The sequence below is a fragment of the Cephus cinctus genome, unplaced genomic scaffold (genome assembly GCF_000341935.2).
Source record: "Cephus cinctus unplaced genomic scaffold, Ccin1 Ccin1_scaffold0230, whole genome shotgun sequence".
In the NCBI taxonomy this organism is placed as follows: domain Eukaryota; kingdom Metazoa; phylum Arthropoda; class Insecta; order Hymenoptera; family Cephidae; genus Cephus; species Cephus cinctus.
The window spans coordinates 995,529-1,016,228 of NW_014332946.1; the positions used below are offsets into that span (position 1 = coordinate 995,529).

General features: G+C 40.7%; 1 protein-coding gene across 12 annotated transcripts in view; it reads left to right on the top strand.

Annotated features, from left to right (window-relative positions):
- The first annotated feature begins 240 nt into the window (after positions 1–240).
- Positions 241–20,700, top strand: part of LOC107265709 (allatostatin-A receptor) — a 59,073-nt gene continuing 38,613 nt past the window's right edge. For 6 of the 12 annotated variants that reach the window (XR_003059114.1, XR_003059113.1, XM_025082826.1 and 3 more), the window contains exons 1-5: positions 241–4,163; positions 5,775–6,551; positions 8,863–8,992; positions 10,314–10,592; positions 10,919–11,167. Coding sequence is in view for 10 of the 12 variants with exons in the window: in XM_025082826.1 (XP_024938594.1) it covers positions 6,151–6,551; positions 8,863–8,992; positions 10,314–10,592; positions 10,919–11,167 (1,059 nt within the window). In the remaining 2 variants the exon portion in view is untranslated. Of the gene's footprint in view, positions 4,164–4,228; positions 6,552–8,862; positions 8,993–10,313; positions 10,593–10,918; positions 11,168–12,117; positions 12,286–20,700 lie in introns of those variants that run through there. The other 6 variants (XM_025082829.1, XM_015735433.2, XM_025082825.1 and 3 more) reach the window with 6 other exon arrangements.

Consider the following 20,700-nt stretch of genomic DNA (forward strand, 5'->3'; position numbering starts at 1 on the left):
ATGAAATCCAGAGGATTTTTACAGAAAAAAAAAAGTCAACACGTATACTTCTGAATGCTAATCAGCTTGCGACATTAGGAGGATTTTCTGAGATAGCTGATAAGTTTAGGTATGGAGATACAGGGGTTGTTCACGGCAAACGAACCAACTGAAGTTGGACGCGATTAAGCAGTTTTGCTATCGAGGCAATGGGGTTTTTTTTTTTTTTTTTAAACAAATGAAGGAACGTGAAATTCATGATCCTGGAAATATTACGACGTTAACTTTCATTTCTTTAATGCTCTGCCTCCGATTCATGAAATCATCCATTCACGGCCAAATTCAGCCGCTGCGTTTGACGTGAAAAACTATGCAGATATAGAGATATACTATACGTATGAGGCGGCTCGCAAAAGTGTCGAAATGACGTACCTCGCATTTACGATCCAATTGGCAATATTGAAGTTATTGACTATTGGGTATCGGCATGGCAGTAACAACTGCCTTCCTTTGGTTTTACTGCTGCAGTTCAGGCCGGAAGTTACGGGTGGTGATAAAATAAAAAAAAGGGAAAGAAAGAAGAAATGGCGACCGTTAGATTACTTACGGTCCTCGACATAAATTGAGTAAGGGGTTGGTGGGGTGTTGCTCCGTATTTTCCTACTTCAGCAAAAAAACGCGTAACCTCCCCCACCCCCACCCCATCAGAGTACGGTAATTAATAATAATTGCCGGTCGCGATAATGTATTACCTGCGGGGTAGGTCTTGGGAGGGATGAAATAAGAGAGTGGGAGGTGGTAGGGTAGGGAGCGAGGGAAAAAAAAGGCTGCGCTGTGCGAAAAAGAAAATATGCAATTTATAACTGTAAATAACGAATAAGTTATAAACAAAATTATTTTCACAAAGATACAGCCAACCGGCTAGTTTTGGTGAAGCCAGCCCTGAAAGGACGCCGCCGAATCGTCGCGACGCTTCGGAACCCGAAGGTCTCACGGCAACTCGTTAAACTTAAATAAACCCTTAAATGAAGTTACATGAAAATTGCGCGAGTAACGTGGCACCCCTTAGACGACTCAAAAGTGTAACGCAACCACCCACGACCAACTTCAACCACTACCAGTTCAATTCGTCCGCTCGGTCAGCTGCGAATCCTAACGATTTATAAAGGGAAATCCCCCCACGCGGATAATACACCCCGAAGGGCATTTTGGGGTTAAGAGCTTATCTTCCGAGTTCATGTTATTTTCCCTCTTTGTTTCGTATAAGCGGAAAAGAAAAGTCGTGACGAGGATAAAAAACAAGAAGAGGGCGCAAAACGAATTTTCACGAAAATCGAAAGATTATTTTCAGTGTAGTAGGTGAGTGTACTTTCACCCCTCGGACAAGTCAGATGGTCGAACCTTCGAGGGTGGATGGTGGGTTGAGTGATCTTTTAAATGATAATACGTCGAAAGGATTCTCGATTTTTAATTCTTCTTCGCTCGTCCTCATTATTCCCCCGTTCAACCGGATGTACCGAAAATTTCAAGCGAAGGGGTCAAACTTACGGTTTAACCCTTTCGCTACGGACGCCGACTATAGTCTGCGGCCGAGAGACCACCTACGCTGACTTCGTTGGTAGCACAGAATCTACTACTTTCTTAATATGTAAATTTCTTAATACCCACGATATACTCATTTTTATGTTTTTCTATATAATATGACGAAACAGTTACATAACTCTTAAAAAAGTATGCATACAAGACAATTCCAAAGTGCCATTGAAAAACGTAAGCGCAGTGCCCTGCTCAGTGGCGCCACTCCCGCGAAACGGACTGCCGTAGCGAACGGGTTAAGTGAGTGTTATAGAATGGAAACACGTTAATGGCACGAAATTTATATGTGGACGTAGCAAAGTGGGGTACTACGGTGCCCCAGTCGATCGTCAATGTTTTACGCTTGAAGCCGGTGGCCGTAAAGGCTTGGGGTAAAATGACCGAGATAAAAAATGGGTCCTGTAGCCGAGCGAAGTCGGAGCAGCCATCAGGGTGGTTGGGAAAACAGGATACCGTGGTGTCTTTTATGGCACCTGTGGGCTTCCCTCAAGACCAGGAAGATAAAGTAGGGACGGAAGCGTCACGTTTGACGGTACGCACTGAGCTTGTGGCGATGGGTCAAACAAATGTCCAAGGTTTATACGTTACGTCGGGCGTTCTCGTTTCATCCCTTATTTTTGTGACGCCTGGTCGTTTTTAAGAAGGATCCCGAAAATTCGTAGCAGGCGCCACCACGTGGCGCCACCCTTGCGCACCAATGAAACCGTAAATGTCGTCGGTGCAGAAGGAGCTGTTCTCTAATTGATCAGAATTCTTGGGATTGAGGGTTTGAAAATCATTGGCTTGGCTGCCACCGATAGAGGCTTGCGGTTTCGCTGCTATCTAGGGGTGCCAGGGTACTGGCGGCCATTGTCCGATATCCAATAAAATATCACTTTCAATCAATGCACGGAAAATCCAATTCACTGTCCGGCGCCTAACCCCTAACTTGATTTACCCAATCGGCAATTTCCACCATTCGTCCCACGCTTCTCTGCAGACTTTCTTCTCCTGCTTTACCGTCACCCTCTCGCTCTATTCTCTGCATGCGTACACACATTCCATTCGGAGACACACACGTTACTTTTCATCCCTTACCACCACCACCCCACAGCATTATACTCCAACCGATTTACCGACTCCAACTGAGTACCTCGATCGTGGGACCATCGAAAACTACCCTCTTCTTTCTATTGGCCAACTTTCACCCCGATTTTAACGGAGATGACTGCTACACAAAAGCACCCCCTTCTGACGCAGGGTCCACTCGGGCTCTTTATAAATTGAGTTATTTTAATGGATACCGGACGCACGACCGGAAACTTTCGGAAACTCTTCGTTGGTTCGATGGATTTTACTTTGGTTTTTGCAGAACGAATTGCATTTTTTAAGGGTTGCACACATTTTTGGGAGAATTTCGAAGATTTGGGTTAGTCCATTGTATCCCCATGTGCGTGGATTCGTAACGTTACGTGAGGTAATACGCGTTGCTATTATGTCAACGATTTATTTGTAACTACTGGTTCAACGTTTATCTTACGAGATAAGTATCGTGATGATGATGAATTGGATGCTGTGCTATATTTAGCGAATTTTAATGCACCGTAGACTACTCTAGTGTGCACCAAATAAATTCGTTTGAATTAAATACCCGTGGGTGTATATGGTTATGTTAAGATCAATTTGTAGGCAGATAAATAATTAGGAGTTTTTGCACATTTAGTTATTATACGCTTGATGAAAATTGTTACCGACAGCGTTGAGCCTTTTTATCGGGTCAGTAGGTAACGAATTAGGAAATTTCGCGATTCCTACCTTACCGACGAACGGCACATGATGAAAACTTCCAATCGTATGTATACCTTATGCGGAGGCTTTCTTATCCCAGTTCATGCCTATCAGCTTTCGTCTAATCAGAACACTACCTTATCCACTCGGACTATTTCGACTCTCACGCATGTCGAAGTTGTCAGAGCCGTTTCGAGAGTAAAGCACGCGTTGGTTCTGCGCGCGTAGCGCATGCATAGACCCCAGGATCAGCGTCGGGAACTTTATTTCGCTTCTTGGTTCACCGACGTGGTAGACAGTCGCGCCGTATCCATCGTCAACGACGTTTTACCGGAAGGATCCTGATTGTAAGACAGTTTTCAAGACACGTGACAGAATCGAAATAAAAATCCAAATTTTCATTCTCGCGAACAGATCCCACTCGATCGTATGAATTTTCCATCGGAGGTGTTTCTGGGTTAAATTAAAAATCCACAGTGATCCTTAGAAATTTACGTTGAATTTATTTTTTTTACTTTTCAAGAAAAAGAAAATATTCTATTTTACCTATATTACCCAAAAACAATTATTCCATGAAATTTCCCAAAAATGATCGCGACCACGATTTCCCTGCTCTACCGCACGTATTCACACGAGAGTTATACCAATCAAAGAAAGTAACCGCAGAAAAAAAGTAAAAAAAAAAGGGAAAACGACAAGTTCAGTGAAAAATTTTATCACTACGTGGTAAAAAAAAAACAAACTAAAATGTGCCATAATCAGGATTCATTCGTTTTCAATGATATCACGGATTAGACGTCTACCGTTGGCAGTATCTCAACGTGAGCTTACATGAATTATTAACTATTGTTTTTTTTTCGGATATAAATTCCAAAATTCGTTATTACTATAGAGAGAGGTCTACACGTTTATTCAGGACCATCGTACTACCTGAAGGTGGTTCTGTCCTGGAATTTAATAAAAATCAATTGGAAAGAACCATATTCAGGTGGTCCTGAATAACCGTGTACCTATGTAGGATACGCGTGACAGTGATGATAACCAGCCCCCTGAGTTACAAGCGTGATTTAATTATATTATGACAAGTTTAATAGATCCTACATGGCTGTTGCTTGAAATACAAAAATTCCTAATTGAAGTGTCAGTCAGCATTCCATAAGTCATAAAGCAAAATTTAACATCGTGACTTATCTGGATATCCGTAAAAAAATTCAATTCAACGAAAATCCCTATTTTGCCATTTATCCATGACACTTTTTTCTTATCCCAAAAACCAACCGATACCATATATACTTAATGCTCGAATGTCCTCCATTAGAGATTCGAGATTTATCAACGTCAGCCATGCCCCATTAAGTATATCCACTCTTCGTTGAAATTTAAATAGCTATTAGCCCTGATGCCATACTTACTAGTTATTTAAGCCGTGTTGCTTGTACAATAAAAGTTAAGCTTTACGATAACGATAACGAGCCCCCATTGTATCGCTAACAATAAACAACGGGGAAAAAAAATGCAAAAGCCAAGAAAACACCATAGAACGTTAAAACTAAATATAATTCAGACTTAAGCTCTATGTCTGTGAGCACAAGAAATTCGTGCTTTCTTATCTTCTCACGTTAAATCGTCTTAGGGTGGTGCGGTGATAAGACCCAGTCCATGATAAAATTTTGAATTTTTTTTTTATATATTAGACAACTTCATCTATGAAAAATTGTATGATTTGTTACATAGTATTTGAGATGAAAAAAAAGTGTGTCAAAAAGAAGGTACGTAGAATCAAAGTTAAAATTTGATTGAGAATATTTTTAAATCTCTTTCTTTTTCTATCGGAGAATCCGGACTGCTATGCGTAACCGATATGTCGGCCATTAATTAAAACTGACGTCACGCTGTGATTGCTATTGCCACATTTGAATCTGTAATAAATTCAGGATAAGTTATCGTAAAATTACGTACGACAGAGATGCTTTTAGCTGTCAGCCGTAAATTCAATGGAGCACTGATTATGATTTTGATTACTTGAATTTTTATATTATTTTCTTCATAAGGAATATCAGCTTCTAAGTGCTCGAACGTGAATGCCATCTAGCGGAATTTCTCAGCACTCGACTGTACTGCCTTATTTATTGAGATTCAGTGAAGGAGCTTTTCAGTATGACGGATTAAATGGGGACTTTAGAAATTATTAAATTTTTTTGAAAAAAAAATCGTATCGATCTCATTGAAGCTGGAAGGGTTTTCATAGATGCGATGAATACGATGTCGTCTTGAAATCTGATCTTGACAACTTGAGGTAATAACTAGGCACGATCCGTATGTCTCTATTGAACAAGTGGGAAAAGCTTTTAAGCTCACAGGGCCGGGCGTTCACTGTCTCGCGTAAAACGGGATCCTTAGACCCTCATAAAACGTCATATAATATTTTGCAGATATCACGTAATCCGGTGTCCTAAGTAAAGAGTTTGTGAGTGTTGGACGCAGAGCTTTTTTCATTTTTTTTCATTTTTTTTTATTTTTGAATACATCCTAAGTGCAACTTTACTGGAAGACAAACAGAAGCGAAGTTACGGGAAAATTGTATCGCAATGTCCTGAAAGAGTAAGAAGACCCGTGAGAAGGACGAGGAGGATATAAGGAACGACAAAAAAAGGGAAAAAATAAAATAAAATCTAAATTCGAAAAAAGCTTTAATGAGCATAAATCGGACTTTGTCAAGAGTTCGGTTTAAGGTCAGAAAAAAAGGAGTGAAAGCTCATAGGCACGAAGCTTACTTGACCGAATAAAAAAAATTTCTAAGCCTTAAAAATGGTAGCCGTGTGCAACGTGTCCAACAGCACTGTGTGCACTTTCAACAACAGTGGCTCCGAAGAATTTGGTTTTGAATTTGACGAACAGCTACAGGGTATCGTCTCTGTCGTGGTGCCCCTGCTTTTCGGTGTTATCGGGATCCTCGGTTTGGTTGGTAATTCACTTGTGGTGGTAGTCGTGGCGGCAAATCCAGGAATGCGATCAACTACCAATCTCCTGATTATCAATCTCGCGATAGCTGATCTTCTTTTTGTCATATTCTGCATACCCTTCACGGCCACGGATTTCGTTATGCTTTTTTGGCCCTTTGGAAATATATGGTGCAAGGGCGTACAGTACCTAATAATCGTGACAGCTTGCGCCAGCGTGTACACCCTCGTTCTCATGAGCCTTGACAGGTAAGTCGAAGTGATATATTTTATATCTTAGTGTCTGGGGATATATCAAAAAACTTTTTCCAACCCTTATCTAATTTTTAAGTATCGTCTCTCGTACGGGAAAAATTTGACGAAAAATGAATTTTCACACTCTCCCCGAACCTTGAATGCTGATTTATGATTCAGCATGTGCGACGTATTGAAAATATAACCTGAAAAGCTTCATGATACTCCATTACGATATTACGCGGAGTGTAGGCATGTGGCCGAGGGCATTTTACGTGTATGTGTATACATATATATATTTTTTTTTCACGACATAAAAAAGCGTATGTGTAAAAGCTCGGGTGAGAGATGGACGAAAGTTTCGCAAGAGAGAAAATGCGTTCGTGAAATGTGCAAAAATAAAAGGGAATATACGCAAAAGCTTCCAGGATAAATTGGCAGCTTGCAGCATGTTGAGTTGAACGTTAACTTCGCCCAGTCCAAACTCTCCCGTGAAGCTTACTTCGGTTTGGGTGTTTCACGTATATTCAGCTGAGCTTGCGAAACTGAGTTCACGTAAAATTGGGGGAATAAGCGGGAACCCAGAGTCTTGAGGACGTCCCGACGAAAACGATTGTTATTCAAGTCTGAGATATTTCAAAGCTCCTCGAAGCTTTTTCGCAAGCTCTTACTCGGGATCCGATTGGCAAATAAACACGGGCTTTGCGCCATTAGAAATTAGCAAATACGTGCAGTGGGGAGGTGAAGAGCTTGCGAGTAAATTGAAAAAGCTCAACACTTTTTATAAACAAAATTAAAAGCTTATATTACGTTGAATCTCGTAAATTGAACTCGAATTTTTCAAATTTTTCGAAATGGGTTTGTTTGGTTACGTGTTCAATTTTTCCGGCAACCGAAAAATATTAAAGACATACGGGAACGGGAATAACGTACATGCCCGGGCGTGCAATTTTTTACGCCAGAGATATACGAGCTTCCGAATGTGCCCAGAGCTTTCCTTTGTTTTAGTTCGAGATTAGTAGCATTGAGCTTTCGAGCGATATCAATAGCGTACAATCCCAACCGTAGATGATGGCTTAAGCTGTAACTAGTTGAACCTTACGAAAGCTCTATCGAATCACGAAGGCTCTATGAGCTTTCGAAATTCGGCTGATACGCTCAATCGAATTTATAGCCAAATTGCCTTTATCGTATCACCTCATTCTAATAAATTAGAGACCGACCGAACTGCTCTCTATTACTGATAATATCATTATACAGTATTACTAATAAATTACGTACATTATATTCATTGTATCTATCAAGAAAACATAATGTCTGATAATAAATATCACTAAAGAATATTTCGAGGTCTGTTCACCATATGTATTTGGCCGCTTCGAGGACTTGAATCTACTTTGATATCGGTCTTTAAAATTTTGTATATGCTTTGAGACTCATAAATCTACATTCCAACCGAATTTCCAAAATTTTTACACTGCTAGGCACCTCGAATTTCGTGGTGGGATTGGTAATTGATAGGCTGGGTTAAGATAGTATAGAAATGTAATCCTAGACGTCTGTTATTTTTTTTGGCGAAAATCAAAATTGAGCTGATATAAATAAATCAAGCTTTATAATGCCCTGTCTCCGGTTATCAATTCGTACATATATATATATATATATACATATACACAGGAACAGCCATAATAACGTAGCATAAATGAAAGTTAGAAATTCGAGTTCACAAAAGCACACATCCCACTGGATAAGCATAATTAATGTACAGAAAGTTCGAAATACCGAAATAACTAAAGCCGTGCAAGTCCAGCACGATTTCTGAATAATCAAAAACTTTCAGGCAAATACATTGCTTGGGTTCGGCATTATCATAAGAGTCAATTACTGTATAAACTTTGAATTTGTGTCAACGATGTCATCATCAGACGTGAAAAAAAAAGTCATTACGGCAGTACACGAATTTTCATACGAACGAGGGAGAAGCTTTTTGTCTCAACTTTTTTCATTATAAAAAGCTTAAGGAGCTTTCACAATAAACCAAACAACTACAATCACCTGGTTCTATATGTCGCGGCATTGTATGAAAAGAAAAAAAAAGTTCATAATTTCCTAACGAACGACCAAAAAGCACGAACTTATTAAGCTCCTATTTTTTGTTCTCTCTTGATTCTCTTGAGCAATAAATTCTTTTTTTGTATATTCTTTTTCATTTCCAACTGCCACTCCTTGCTCGTACAGCCATGAACGCGCATTCCCTCAGGTAGCTTCGGAGCTTTCGATTAATGAATATCCGATAAACTAATTGAGCTTTTCTCTCCTGTTTCAGATATCTCGCCGTAGTGCATCCAATCGCTTCCATGTCCGTTAGAACGGAAGCTCACGCGTTCCTTGCGATATGCATCATCTGGGTCGTCATTCTCACAGCCTCCATTCCAGTCATCATCATTCACGGCGAGGTGAGCCAGTTACATGCGACCTCTTTTACACTAACGGCTCGTTACTCCTTCATCGAGGCTTCACGTACGTCAGAAAATTTCCAAAAACGAGCCGAGAACGGCCGAGCCGTAAGATACTGAAATAGTGCGGATTTCATAAGATAATATTAAAGCGTGAAAATTTACACGTATGCAAAGCTGACTTTCGGCGTGAACCGGAAGTCCGGTGAAATCGAATCTCGAGTTAGCTTTGCCAAGAGTCGATGGATGTGACGAATTTTCGAGTGACCTCGTTGACAGCGGAGCACGCGACTTTTCTCATCTTCTTTTGGAACCCTTTGCGTAAAGATCGAAAATCCATTTCTGGCCTCAAAAACTTTTCTTTGACATAACTTTTTGGGTATCTCAATTTTTCAGACGGTAACCCCCTGTTTCATGCATAGATGCTGGGTATTTTGAAATTTTGAAATATCAGTTCTTTGGAAATATATATATAGTTATAGTCATAGTCTTAATCACAAGTATAAATCATCTCAAATACATAGATCAGACAGTATTAACCAGAGCGTACAGCATGAAGTCAAGGCTGGTACCAAGTGAAATATGAAAATTAGAAAATTGCATAGAAAAAGAAATAAATAAATCACGAAAACTGGGAGAATAAATAAAAAAAAGGTACGAAAAAAAAAAATATACAAAAAAATCTCTAAAGCGCGAACAGGGTCCAATTTCCCAGCTAATACAGATTAATCCATTTAATTGAATTCCCACATAAAATAGCTAGAAGCGCGTCGCATCGATGAGCCTGAAATTCTATTTATAATTAATCCCATCGGCTGTGCCATATATCCAAGCGCTTATTTGCTTATAAAAAAAAATAAACCCAGCACCACTCCCTATAATATCTAGTAAATTTTGTCAAAAATTCCTATTCCATCCAAGACCGAAACCTAACGCCGTCTAACCTAACCTAACCCTATCTGCAATAAAACCCTCCTAACCTTAAACGTTCGCGTATCACGTAGAGATTTAACAGCTGTCCCAGAGGTACGCCGGCCTAAGAGGTGCGTATCCTTAGAAAGTTGCGTCGGGAGCGTCGCGACGCCAACGTACGATCGTTAACACGTGCTCGACACGTTAAAGTGTCGTGTAGTTACATACAAACTGTATATATGTATATGCAGACACATTTACTACGTTCGTATACGACTACCCTAAACGTTATGTAGGTTAGGTTATGTCTGAACCAAATTACATAACCATACGAAAGGCCGTATATTCACGTTCATAGCTTCCCTGACATTTTCCCTTGTGCTGGGATACCCATCGCTTATGTATGCAGATACACTTCGTGTTTCAGGATTCGTACAACTCGACGTCGCAAACTTTGACGGCCTGCCGTATTCTGCCCGAGTTCAACTGGCCTCTCTTCCAGTTGACGTTCTTTCTCTCGAGCTATATCGTGCCTTTGGCCCTGATATGCGGCCTCTACATCTGCATGCTTCTACGACTATGGAGAGGAGCTCACGTCAGCGCTGAAAGTCGTCGCGGGAAGAAACGAGTCACCAGACTGGTCCTGGTGGTCGTTGGCGTCTTCGCCATCTGTTGGTGTCCTTTGCAGGTAAGCAATTAGTTTGAATGATATATATATATATATATATATATATACATCTGAATCTCCTTGTGAAAATACATGGTGATATACGTACTACCCAGGGGATGTGTCCTGGATGATGGGAGGTTGTATTGCCGTGATAGTAACAGCCTGTTATTCCATAAGGATTCTGGTAGTCAATGCTTTTGGGAAATCATTGGTCAGGAACGTGGAAGGAATTTTGAAATATTTTGATACCAGTTCGTCGGGACGACTATGTGTTCTTGTCGGGAGGCAGAATTGGGCACAGTAGGAAAGTCAAAAAATTTAATTATAAATTTTGAATTTTTCAGATAATACTGGTGAGCAAATCCTTGGAGCATTATCCACTGACACCAACCGCCGTGATGGTCCAGATCGTCAGCCATGTTCTGGCTTACACGAACAGCTGCGTCAATCCCATCCTGTACGCCTTCCTGAGCGACAACTTCCGGAAGGCATTTCGCAAGATCATCTACTGCAGGCCACGTATGGACGCGCACAATCGATTGGGTCCACCCACGAAGACGACCAGGGCGGCCAGTACCGGTGATATCCTCTAGGTGAGTCTGTAATTTTGAAATTTCAAATTTACCGCCATAAATCATGAAACCCTGCGGACGTGGGAACCGGATGTAAAGGAGTTTGGAAAAATGCTGAGTCGCCCGCAGGAGTCGCGAAGTCCCGGCGTAATCAGATTTCATAGCCAAGATTCGATTGGGCTACGTCGTGGCTCGACGGGGGAATTTCAAATTATTCGAATACTTCTGGCTGGGCTTTACCCGCACCCCGGGCTTACCTAATTTCATCTGGTTCGATGATTCAGACCGGAGACCGGATAGAGCGAGGAATATTATGTTAAAGAAATTTTTCATCTACGTCGACTCCCTTTTTACCTGTAAATTAACGTTTTTCTCGGGCGGAACATGCCGGGATCAGATACGTGTCTACTTTAATCAAAATTTGACGAAGGCCTTCCTCTTGTAGTCTGGCGGCGGCTTGTAGACCCTCGTCAAAAGACAATCCCACATTCCCACTTCCTGTCGGCCCTCAATTTACACGCGAAATCTTATCCGCTTGCTACAACTACGGAAGTGACGTCATGAGCTCCTGATGACCCATTACCAGCACCCTACACTCCGTTATGGACTTTTACAATCACGCGTATAAAATTTTGGCATCATTTCAATAGCCGCGGCCAGACTGGGTTTTTTGGATTTTGTAAAAAAAATACAAAATGGTTTTATATTGTTGGGTAAAAACGAACCTGCTAGTAACGCTAGCGACGAACGTCTGAGGTCAGAGTTCACTTTCAGATCAGCAAAGGTTGTTCTTGAACTTCTTCAACCCTCGGGCTAGACCTTAATTAAAAGAATCAATCATCAATGGTTAACAGAACACCACCGGAAGGTGACGTGTTCCAGGGGTTGTAGTCAACCGCCCCTTTCCTGTAACGAAAAACATTCGTCTTCGGGGCTAGCTCAAAATTAGATCTATAATTCTATTGTTACAGTTGCGAGATTTAGGGCTGCCATGGATAAATTGTTGACTCTAAGGGCGAAGGGTGGTCTGTACAAATTCAGTGATTGGCTCTTGCGTGGTAGCTTATCTCTACGGGGAAAATGAAATATCCATCCGAAGCATCAAAATTCCCATCATCATCGAACACGAACTCTTAGGTATCTAAAAAAAATTTTCCCTTATCGAAGCAATCTTCGGGATACCTATTTGGGATGGCACCCTTGCGATCTAAGCAAAGATTAATTACCTTATCTGCCCATAATACAGAAGTAATCCGGGCTGGATCTACTCTTGGGAAAGATCGCCGAGTAACCCTTAGATGATAAACAATTTACTTGGACATCCCTATCGAGGCTGATCTTCCTACTTCCGGTACTAATGAAAATCTCAGATTCTACCCTTCCACCTTATGACTGGCTATGTACCTAATGCGTATCTACAAATTCGATCTTCATTTTCACGGGTCAGTTCCCAGTCCATGTATCGACTCTGCAACGATTGTTTTTTGGAATTACTACTTCGACTCTTCTCGAATCCCCTTTCGCGTCTCATTCAATATTACGAAATCACGGAAGCGCAAGACTTCATTATTTTTTTTTCGTCCATTGTTCTTATCGATCGATCCTCCTTCCGGTTCGTGTCTTGGTAGGATTATACGAATTTTCAATGCGGTTCAGTCTTTGGAAAAACTTTCCCGGATACCCAACAGAAGAGGCATCCTGGTCTGATTTAAATTCCAAGTGGAAATTTTCAAAAGCTTCCGATTTCGGCATCCCTCCAAATTACTCCGCTTGGTATGTGACTTTTTCTCACTTACCTTTCGTGTCAATAATTTGCATCTTTAAATAATAAAAAAAAAAGAACAAAAATATCAAGCACTTCCCGTAAGTCGATTGACGTCAGTAAAAATTTTCTTTTTACATTTACGTACTATCGTAACAGTACCTTGGAGAAATTTTTTTTTCACCCGGTTGATTCGCTCATTCCCTCTTTTCCTTTTACGTTCCACTTTAACACAAACCGAAATTCAATTCTCCTAATCAACGTTCTCTTGTCAATTTCTCGGCTAGACCCAACCTCTTGCGCTACTATTGTGTTTAGTCGGCCATAATGGTTTGGCCAATTTTCGGAAGTCTGAGGAAACGCTTGATTCTTCCATCCACTGTCCACACGTAACAGAGACATAAGTCTTATACCCGCATGGGGTTGATTTTAGGTTTAGCCAATAATACCTAAATATATGACGTCGACCTCGTCTATCCGACGCCATAAAAATTTTTACTCTCCTCATCCCGCAGATTTCCCGTAGGAAATTTACTGCCTACTTCCTCAGTCTAGGAACTTCCATTATCAAGGAATGAGTTATTTTACGAGATTATGCCAAAAGCTGTGCAGTTGCAGGAGATACAAGTGTCATTTGACATGGTGAACAAGGGCAAACGTAAAGTACACATCAAGGGAGTCTGCTAAAGGATGCTCTATGTATATAGAGATAGACGTCATAAAAAAAGTTTCCTAGGACGACCGTCGTAGGAAAAGCTCACCCTGGGTGATCGTCTCGAAAAGCAACGATAACCAACCCTAGCGTCACTAGATAATTTAGTTTATATCGAAGCAAGTCGGTACCATTGTGCCTGGACCGTAGCATTAGCAATTGAAAAAAGCTCAGTAGTGGCTTTGGCGTGTATTATAAAGGTAGCCGATAAGAGGCGGTGGATTTAAGGGGATGGAAATTCCCATTTCGAAACGGGGGCGCGTAAAGCAACACGGGGTGGAATTTATAGTACTGATCTAGAGAAACGAATCTCTCAGACAGCGTAATTAGCGAAAGCTCGTTACCAGAAAGTCCTTCCCGGGCAGAAATACTGAAAGTCATCATCACCCTCGCGAAGAAGGGCTTAAAGTAAAAGCGTTCGAACAGGAAGAGACCGTTCGTGACTTACTTGGTGGAATTAGTTTGCTACCCCTTGTAGAGACCGTTGAGCGTTGATGCTATAGATAGGGGGAATCGGACGAATGTAAACTACATAGCACGGATAAGTGGTTGTCGTTTGTGTTGAGATTTAAGTAAATTCTTGTGGCCAGACTGTATTTAAAGTACGAACAAGAAATTTCGGAACATTGATCAGATACGAAAATACAACCCTCGCGGAAAGTATTTGAGTACCGTGATGGTGGTTTTCGTAAATTTCGCCTAGTCTGAGTTCTCACTTGAAATTAGAAGAGAATGACTTCCCAGGAACTCGTTAATTCCCCATTACTGAGATTGCGGTTCAATCTTATTGTTAGACTCGTACTTACTGGTAAAGCGGTAAACCACCCCATTTCTACCCCTGAACATCTTTCCTCGTTTCCTTCGTATGGGGCGTCACTCGACGCGTTTTACACTTCGCTGACTTCCTTGTACGTCAAAGTTTTTTCTGAGCGACAAACAACAGCCCCTAAAATTTTTCCCGACGATTACCACCCGGAATACATTCACCCCTTCTGCGAGAAGAATACTGATACTGAAGCCTATGGTAGTACCACTGATACCAGTGCACCCAAGCCATCTGCCATGAAACGGACCCCAGCTCGAAGGACTGGTGGATTGGGTGAAATGGAAAAGCGGAATGGGACAGGCGAGGATGGGGTGAAAATTGTTCCACTTGGTAGAAAAATAAAGTCGAGGCGTCACTGCGAAACGAGAATCGTTCCAGGATACGTGGCGGGTCTGTTCGGTGAGGTGGAGCGAGACGGTGGCGCAACTCGCGGACGATTTGAGAACTACTCCCGAGGGATAACTCTCTAGTAAGGAGTAGAAGCGAACGTAACGTTGGGAATGAAGAAAAATGTGGGTAGAATTTTTGGACCGGCGCCAATGTTCGTTCTAAATTAAGAATTGTCAGGAATTTCTATTTTTTTCTCCATTTTATGGAAAAAAAAAAATATATAGCAATGGAAAAACGAAAGATATGCGTAGCTAATCCTCAATACGGTAGCGCCCTTATACACTGTGTTAAATGTAAATTTTAATATCTTTCTCTTTCTCACTCTCTCGTTAGAAAACTTTTTTCATTAGTTATATACCAGCAGCGCGGTCAGCAAAGGCGTAAAAGTATATGGGTCTAATTTGGAAGCTGCGACCAGAATATCTAGGATGCAGGTCAAGATGCAAATATTGTTTTCTCACCGACTTAAGCTTTTCAAGATTTCAACAAATTTTTCTTCATTCTCGGCCATTTAATGCTATTCAATTAAAATTTTTTTACCAGTCGTTCACTTCTATTTACGCACTTGACATTAATGTCATAATATCTCAATATTCTTGGATGCCGCGGCAATTCAATATTGGTCACTACGACCAGGCTGGTACTACCAGCAGTGACGCAAATTGAACTTGACAATACGGCAAACAATATCGTGACGTCAAACCAAACCTATTACAGGTCTCACGTAATACGCATTGAAATTATTATTTCTTTAGTGACTTTTCGAATCAGCCGAAACAATCGTCAAAATTTGTACATTCAATTTCAATAAGTAAGGGATTCTTTCAATCACGTGATAATATTAGCTAATCCTCGAGGGACGGACGCACTAAAATGGTGAATGTACCTTCCGAGTAGAAACGATGGAAAAAATGAATTAATTAAACATAACGATCTCGTGCGGCTGGCTCCGCCCTTGGGATTAGCGAACGGAGGGATAAGTTTTTGCAAAGTGCGAAATTAGCCAAGGGAAACTGATGGTCCTCGCTCTGGGACCCACAGAGAACGATGAGAGCTCCGCGTATGCTTCGTTGCTGTAATTATTTTCATAATAAATATACTTTTTGTGAAACCTTCATATTTTTGAGTTTACGAAGTTCCTCGCAAAAAGCAAAGTGCCCCGAGAACGTGACGAGTTACGAAAAGAAAAAGTGTCAGGAAGCCTTTGTAGCTGCAACGAAAATTTCGACCAGATCCGAAAGGGTAGAAATGGTCACCGCCTTACGTTAAGGATGCAAACTGCTTCCATGGTGCCTATAGAGTGCTCGAGGATATCCAGGGATATCCAGGAGACCCTCGGGATAATTTTATTTTATTGAGCGACTAAAGGGGCTAGTATCCTGGACAGGGTGAACCAAACGGAAAACGATTGTAGGTATAAAAGGAATGGTAAAAGGATCTACGAGTGGCTAGTAAGTAATATCAATGGGGTTCTTACTTTTGCGAATACAGAGTGTACAAGGGCCTGTGTAAGCATCCCTTATATTCTCACGCTTTTCATAGCGTCACATATATATATATACGAGTTAACCTACCGAGCCTGCAATTTTGCTTCTTTATTCAAATAAGTCTTCTGTCATAAACAAATTGCTATTCAAATATTCGCATTTACCGACCCTCCTCCAAGGGTGCCAATCCATAGCATCCATTCGCGAAATATCGACTACCCAAACGTGCACTCTGCAGATTACGAATTATAAATAAACGAAATAAATTTTTTCTCTCGACCGTGGAATTTGCAAGGTGTAACAAAATTTCCTGACGCCCATAAAGTCCTGGATGATTTTTCGTTTCACATCGTAGTTGGGGTAACTAATACCACTGGTACCACCCTTGAAGTATAATTCTTCAGAGGCAGAGGAAAAGCTTGCGTAAAAAAAAAATCAGCATCTTTCTCCCCTATCTCTCCTTATTCCTCCACACCCCACCTATCTACCCCTCTAGCCTTCCATCATCCCCTTAACATCGGCTTATTCGATCTGCCTCCGAACGGACTTCCGATTTGTTCATTTTTTATTTTCCCCGAAAAATGTCGAATCTTTTGAAATTCAAATTTAAATCGCAAAGCTACTTCAATCAAAATCACTGATTGTTTATCCGTCGCTGTACACACAAACCCTCCGAACGTATAATATATCAATGAACGTATAATATTCGCGTATGGCGAGACTACCGTTACTGGGACCATCGGCAATAAATAAATAATAGATTTTACGAAACTCATCCGGACACACATTTATAGCATAGTGAATAATGTATATATGCATTCATGCCCTTTCATAGTGATCGGTTTCACGAGCGAAACCTCTCGATATTGAATATCCCCATTTTGATTTACTGCTGCCAACAGCAAAGGTGGGGCCGACGAAGATGTTCGCCTGGCGATTATAAAAGGAAGATGAGAACGTTTGTTCACTATTGAGAGATTACGTGGTCAAAAAAAATCTCTTCGCTATCGAGAGGTTCAATTATTGAGGGGCTTGACTGTATAACTATCTTCGTACGCCACGTTGGCACAATAAATAAGAAAATAGAAACGAACGAAAGTTACATCAAGGATGATTATTCCATATAGAGGATATAACGATATTGGCAAAGCCCCCAGTGCAATTCCAGCTGATCGTATTGTGTGCGAATCGGACGTTGATGTTTGCACGCGAAATCAAGACAAACAGATGTTTTCATTGTTTGTACTGGAACTTTTGCCAGAACTCAATAACCAGAGCCGTATTTCACCGCGATAGCTATCGGTTCGAGTATTAACGTAAATTGAATTCTGTACGTCGAGCACCGCTGCGTGACATTTGTCAGCGTCCCGACGCCTTATAGCCCTTTAAACAAGATCTTACGGGTCTGGACTGGCGACATAAGGCGTGTTAAGATTTTGCGATATAGCCAGTCCCAAATCTACACCGGGCGGAAGGGTAGCTTGGCTGACCAGTCGAACCTTATAAGGTTATAAATCCCTGATTTATGAAGCAGGGATGCTGGTATAGGGCTAGGCTTGGAAGCAGATGATGACGTCACCGGTCCAAAAATAGCCCTGTATGAATGGGGGTTTATACGTATACACGGTCATTCAAGACTATTGCACCGCCCGAAGATAATTTTGAAGTAGGAATTAATTAAAATCGAATGAACATAACTATCTTCAGGTTGTACAGTAGTCCTGAATGATCTTTATATATATTGTAACGTGGCGTTACGAGCTGGAGGAGGCCCGCCTAAGAATAGCTAAAAAATAAATAAACAGGAACTATCGGAAGAAACCGTTCGGTAGCACAGTGGTTAGTGTCCTAACTCAAAATAGTTTAACGGGTGAGTTTTCTGTTAAAATTGAAGAAAATAGAAAAATTTTCACAAGATTTAAAAAAAAATGCGTGAATGACACCAAACGTAACGTTGCTCGGATTAAAAAACAATTTTTGACCGAGTACTGAAATTTACAGTCACTGATTGACGGTCATAATATGTTAGACGTTACTTGTGCTTTTTTTTTTAAATATTTTTGTATACATGTACCTTGAATAATTGTATGGAACCAAAAATATATGTTTTAAAAAAGTGGTTCGTGTCCTGGCTAGACTGCTCGTAGGCACCGGGTTCGATTCCTGGTTGGGACAAATGATTTTACGGAAGATCCAAACCCTGCGGCGCTTCCTGGATGTCCGAGAGAAGAAATTTATTACGACTAATGCGGCATGGGAAACTCATTATTACGTAATATATAAATCAATTACTTTCCCCTTCAAAGCTGAAAAAAAATTACGTGGTCAGCTTGCGGTTACGAGATCAATATGGTATCCTAATAACGGTCAGAATATCCAGCCTATAATGAATGGATTTACGCCGACGTTCCTAAAGGCGATGAATCTATGCTGACTGATGAGTCCCTAAAGAAAAACCAGTTCAAAGGTCGGTAATGCCGGTAAACATTATGATTGATTATTAATCAAGTCCCTGTCTTAATGGACTTTAATTATTAACCAGGGTTGCTTCATATACCTGGTGACATAACACTTTCGGCCCTCTAAGTGTATATCCACGTACCAGAATGTTACACGATGTTGAAATTCTGAAGGATTTCGCCTGAACGAAGCCTTTCCGAAGACCTCACAGTGACCCAGAGGTGAAAGGGTTCCTTTAATCATCTTTCAGACTACAAATTCAAGGGATGAAATCGAAAGGGTGAAATTGCAAAAAAGTTAATGAAAGGAGCTACGATCATTCTCTTGGAGAAAATGGCGTTGTGTAACGAAACAAAATAAGGGAACCATAATCCAAGCTGGCGATCAATAATTTACAGCCAATTGCGTTAAAGCGTTGCTACTCGTGCTTGTAAAATTGAAGGAACAAAAAAAATGTTTTATGCTCCATTATATCGAAAATATACGCAGGTACCACAACATATGTTATCCCAACTGGTCGTACAGAACTAATCAGTTCAAATATACCGGCGGCTGAACTTGCTACTTCAGCCAGGCTTTCCTATAGAAATTAAATGGATGGGCCAACTGGCCGCTGGTGCTTTTACCCTGTAACAGCTCTGTATATTGTGTATACGTGTACTTGATTACGAAGAGACATATGGGATGTACGAAAGTTTTATGTATATATGTACAGCGTGATTTCAGAAGCGATCGGTGTTATTTTCAGTTTGATACAAAAATCCTGATAACCGTCGGATAGCGTTATCAGCGAGAATTACGTTGTCAGAATGGGTAACGAATGAGTAGTGTCTCCTGGGATCAATTCGCGTCCCTTGTCCTTTTCACGTGTCTCGTAGATCTCTGGAAGGTAGCCGTTGTCCGTAAAGTGTAGTCACCAACATTTGGAATTTTTTTTGTCATTTTACCAAAATTCTTAGACAGACTGTACTGCCTCCATGAAATTCGTCCGGAACGTGGTAATTTTTGGTTTACGCCATTTCAATTTTTCTGTCGGTTAATTTCTCCTGCGAAATTTATCGTGACCTGAAAACATTATAAATATGTTACATGACCTTTTCATCGTTGGTTAACATTACTGTCAGACTTGGCAAGAGACTAGTGTAAATTAGTAGGAGTTTTTAGGCGTTATCGACTAGTAAATCTGAATCGTCAATAGACAATCAGCATCATCGCAGGATTCGTCCGATTCGGAAACAACCGGAGAATTCGATGCAACTGCGACAGACACTATTTTGAAAATTCGTTCAACACTTTCCAATTGGTTGGTACAATTTTCCAGAAATTGCTGGTTCCAACAGCCTTTTGTGGCTCGCTTAAAATTGGTTACCCAGAATGCAATAATCGGTCATTTTGACTACTGTCTCATGTCCCACGCTAGAGTTTCAATCAACCCCAAAAACGCATTGTGGAATCCAACCGTTTCGCTGTTTCCCGTGACTTCTTTTTTCAAAAGCTACGGAAATAGATACGTCACGTATACACGCATTCAAAAAACGAATCGGAACGTCGGTCCACGAGTTCAACGTGGTCTTTATTCAGAATTCGAAAATAATGCAAAAAAATACACGTGGCTATGTATAAAAATTTTTTTGCTAATTTTCGAATTTCCCACTGAAATATATTTCACTGTTTTATTTTACCAAAACATTTTTGTAACTTTATAAGAAAATCGCCTGTCATTCCCCAAGATTCGAATTTTTCGCGAATTCAGAAAATCAGCCTGTCGAACGCCTAAGATCGACTGTACAAATATACGTGAAAGGGTGACAATCTCAAATCTCGATTTCCAAAGAGCAAAAAAAATGGCCAGCAATTCTTTCACGTAAATAAATTCAAATTGGATGCGCAATGTATATAGGGAGGCAGCATATACGG